The sequence below is a fragment of the Carassius gibelio genome, chromosome B8, assembly GCF_023724105.1.
Source record: "Carassius gibelio isolate Cgi1373 ecotype wild population from Czech Republic chromosome B8, carGib1.2-hapl.c, whole genome shotgun sequence".
Lineage (NCBI taxonomy): Eukaryota > Metazoa > Chordata > Actinopteri > Cypriniformes > Cyprinidae > Carassius > Carassius gibelio.
The window spans coordinates 27,076,649-27,079,413 of record NC_068403.1 but is presented as its reverse complement, the minus strand read 5'-3'; the positions used below and the strand labels follow the sequence as shown (position 1 = coordinate 27,079,413).

Below are 2,765 nucleotides of genomic sequence, written 5' to 3'. Positions count from 1 at the left end.
TGAACTAAACTGCCTTGTTCCACACCATTTGGGCTGGTAGGATTACAGACATGGCTGAAATTATGCATCTCAGTATTGAGGAGAAGTACATTGTCACAAATCTTTTTTTTTTTTTTTTTTTTTTTTTTTTTTTAAGATATGGTTAAGATTTTCCCCATGTGGACAACAAAAGACCTGAAAAAGCCACATAAGACACAACACTTACATTAGAAAAAGAAGCCACCAACACCCTGCTGGGGGGAGCATCAACAAGTCTACAGGTTTGCTCATGCTTGCTGGCCATCCAGATTGAATAATTTTATAATTTATTATCTTTACAACATTCATGTTCATTGTTCCGATCAACGATTTATGGTCATTAATTTATAAATGTGTTATGTCAAACATAGCAATTCATTGGAAAGAAATGGCTTCTATTCCGCTTTCATGAAACAGACTTGAAGTTGGTATTTTTGGCGACCCTTATTTCCCGCGCAAAACATAAAGCTGAGGGAGCTTTGCACGTGCCTCTGTAAATAGGATGGCCTAGACTGTTCAGAGATGCTAAAGTTCCTTGTATATAGCAACGATTCCACAGACTTATCACTAAAGTGGTGTCTTTGGCGACCCTCGTTTCCGGCGCAAAAAATAAAAAATAAAAAATACAAATAAAACAATAACCGATCCCAAGGAGCTGTTTAAGGGATGGTGAAGTAAAGATCATTTCTATGGTCTTTCAGACTAAGAAGAACTCTCATAATAGCATATGCTAAATGGAAAATTGTTGCTGTTGTTTCAGAAGTTTTTCAGATCAGCGGATCAGCGCAAATGTGTGCCTATTTAAGGAGATTATTTACCTGTTCTTTTTGTTTTGTTTTTGTTATTTGCTTTGTTTTTTTCGTCTACAACTTCCAGCTGTTTTATTCCCCCAGTGAGAAATTTTAAAAACCATTTCCAATAAATAAACAAACAAGATTTCAAGAATTTCAAAGCAAAAAGGTTTTATTTTTCTATTGATTCACAATAATATTTTGTGATTATGCTTCCTTCAGGGACATTCATTTTGCCATTAATAAATAACACACAGTGTTTACGATTTCTTTGCACAGACCAAATGAAATCAATTAAATTGTGCAAACCTCAGAAATACATTTTAACCCTTGGGGTTTACAATTTTGTTGATTACAACCCATAGTATTTAAACCCCCAGCGAGGATTGCATAACGTTATATTCATGAAGACAGCATGATCTGTGCTCGCTGGCTTTCTTTCATTTACAAAGCAGCATTTCCTTAAATTCCTTACATGTAATCTCCATCACAGGCTTTAGATTTTAACTAAAACCTACTATGACAAATAAATAATATGCAGAGTTAATACTAAACAATTTCCCCGAAGGCTTTTGTTTGGTCACCAGGGTCTCCACATGTGCACAGCTGCTTGTGGCACAGGCTGAGGTTGACTGGGAGCTGAAGCGCTACTGATGGAGTGCTTCTCTGTTACAGAGCTGCTGTTCCTCAAGCTTACAAGTCTCTGGTGCATTTGTGAAATCATTCTGGAGTTCTGAGAACAGCAGTTCTGGCAGGAGGACGTCGCAGACACCGTGGAGTGCTGGATGAACTCGTTGACGCGCTGACGGGTTTCTGTTTCGAGGTTAGACTGCGGCAGCATCGCAGAGATGCGCTGCAAGCATGCTTTATATCCCTCTTTATAGCTGCCTGTTTGACCTTTGGAGAGAGAGAAAAATAGTGAATACATTAGGACCATGTTAAAATAAATACAGTTGCCAATAGTCTCTGAAAAATAATAATAATAGTAAATAAAAACTAAATCCCTCACCTTTAGCTGATGAGGAAGGCAGGTCTCTGAGGAACCGCACAGTCATTTCGAGAATGTCAGCTTTCTCCAGCTTTGAATAGCGTGAAGCCTAAAATATTGAAAGTGATTGGACACATTAGGGTATTGTTCAGACATTGACAAAGGCTAGATTTGAATTTAAGTACTTTATGACCATGCAAGTACCAGAGATACTTACGTCTTTGCCGACCAAAGGGAGTATAAGTGTTTTTAAGTGATTGAGGCTCTCGTTAATGCGAGCCCGCCTTCTTTTTTCCATCAATGGCTTGAGAGTCTGGAAAAAGACAGAAATCGGTTAATGTGAGTGTGAGTTTATAGATAGCACAAGCACAACCGTTAACATGGCTCAGGGTGTTCAAAGGAACCCAAAATCATCCTCACCTTTCTCAATTCATGTGCCTCTTTTCTTTGAGCCACAGTCATTCGAGAACCGAATGAGTGGGAATGAGCTTCGGTAATAATGTTTGGAGTCATGATTTGATCGGGTGCTGTCTCTAAATGTGCTCTTGAGAGAGGAGCAGAGAGTTTTGTGGTCATGGTGTGTGAGAGGGGTCTTTTATAGGGCCCTTTGGCGTGGAGGCAGGGCTTCTGTTCTATTGTGACTTCTGTTGGACGCAGAGGGGGATGCCAAAGGTCTGATCTGTGATCTGACTGTCCCACCACTCGTGAAGTTCCAATGAACATCTGTTGAGTGATGCCAGCATCATCCAAAGGCACTGGTATATGCGATTATTATTTTTATTTTCTCGTAGACCTCCACATGTGTTTTATAAAATATATAGGCCTACATATACATACATAGGATTACACAATAACATTTGGAAGTTAATGCACAATCATTTACAAAATGCAAGTTAATTTTCCATTCCGCATTTTGTTTAATGTTTATTGCTGACGCATTAATGCATATACTTCAGGCATTTAAAGTT

At 38.7% G+C, this 2,765-nt stretch overlaps 1 protein-coding gene across 1 annotated transcript; it reads right to left on the bottom strand.

Moving 5' to 3' along the window:
- Window positions 1-1,389: 1,389 nt before the first annotated feature.
- On the bottom strand, window positions 1,390-2,339 carry LOC127963211 (transcription factor HES-2-like). Its single transcript, XM_052562984.1, has 4 exons — window positions 2,218-2,339; window positions 2,015-2,110; window positions 1,819-1,906; window positions 1,390-1,706 (listed from the first exon to the last, which is right to left on the bottom strand). Exons 1-4 carry the CDS (start codon window positions 2,308-2,310, stop codon window positions 1,390-1,392), a joined length of 594 nt encoding a protein of 197 aa, XP_052418944.1. The 5' UTR covers window positions 2,311-2,339.
- Window positions 2,340-2,765: the final 426 nt, after the last annotated feature.

What these genes read in the sequence shown, in the direction of transcription:
- LOC127963211 (XM_052562984.1), bottom strand. Translation starts at nt 2,310, where the DNA reads ATGACTCCAAACATTATTACCGAAGCTCATTCCCACTCATTCGGTTCT. An exon ending in AGGCACATGAATTGAGAAAG is followed by an intron (nt 2,111 to 2,217) that starts GTGAGGATGATT and finishes GTCTTTTTCCAG; the next exon opens with ACTCTCAAGCCATTGATGGA. An exon ending in GCCTTCCTCATCAGCTAAAG is followed by an intron (nt 1,707 to 1,818) that starts GTGAGGGATTTA and finishes CTCTCTCCAAAG; the next exon opens with GTCAAACAGGCAGCTATAAA.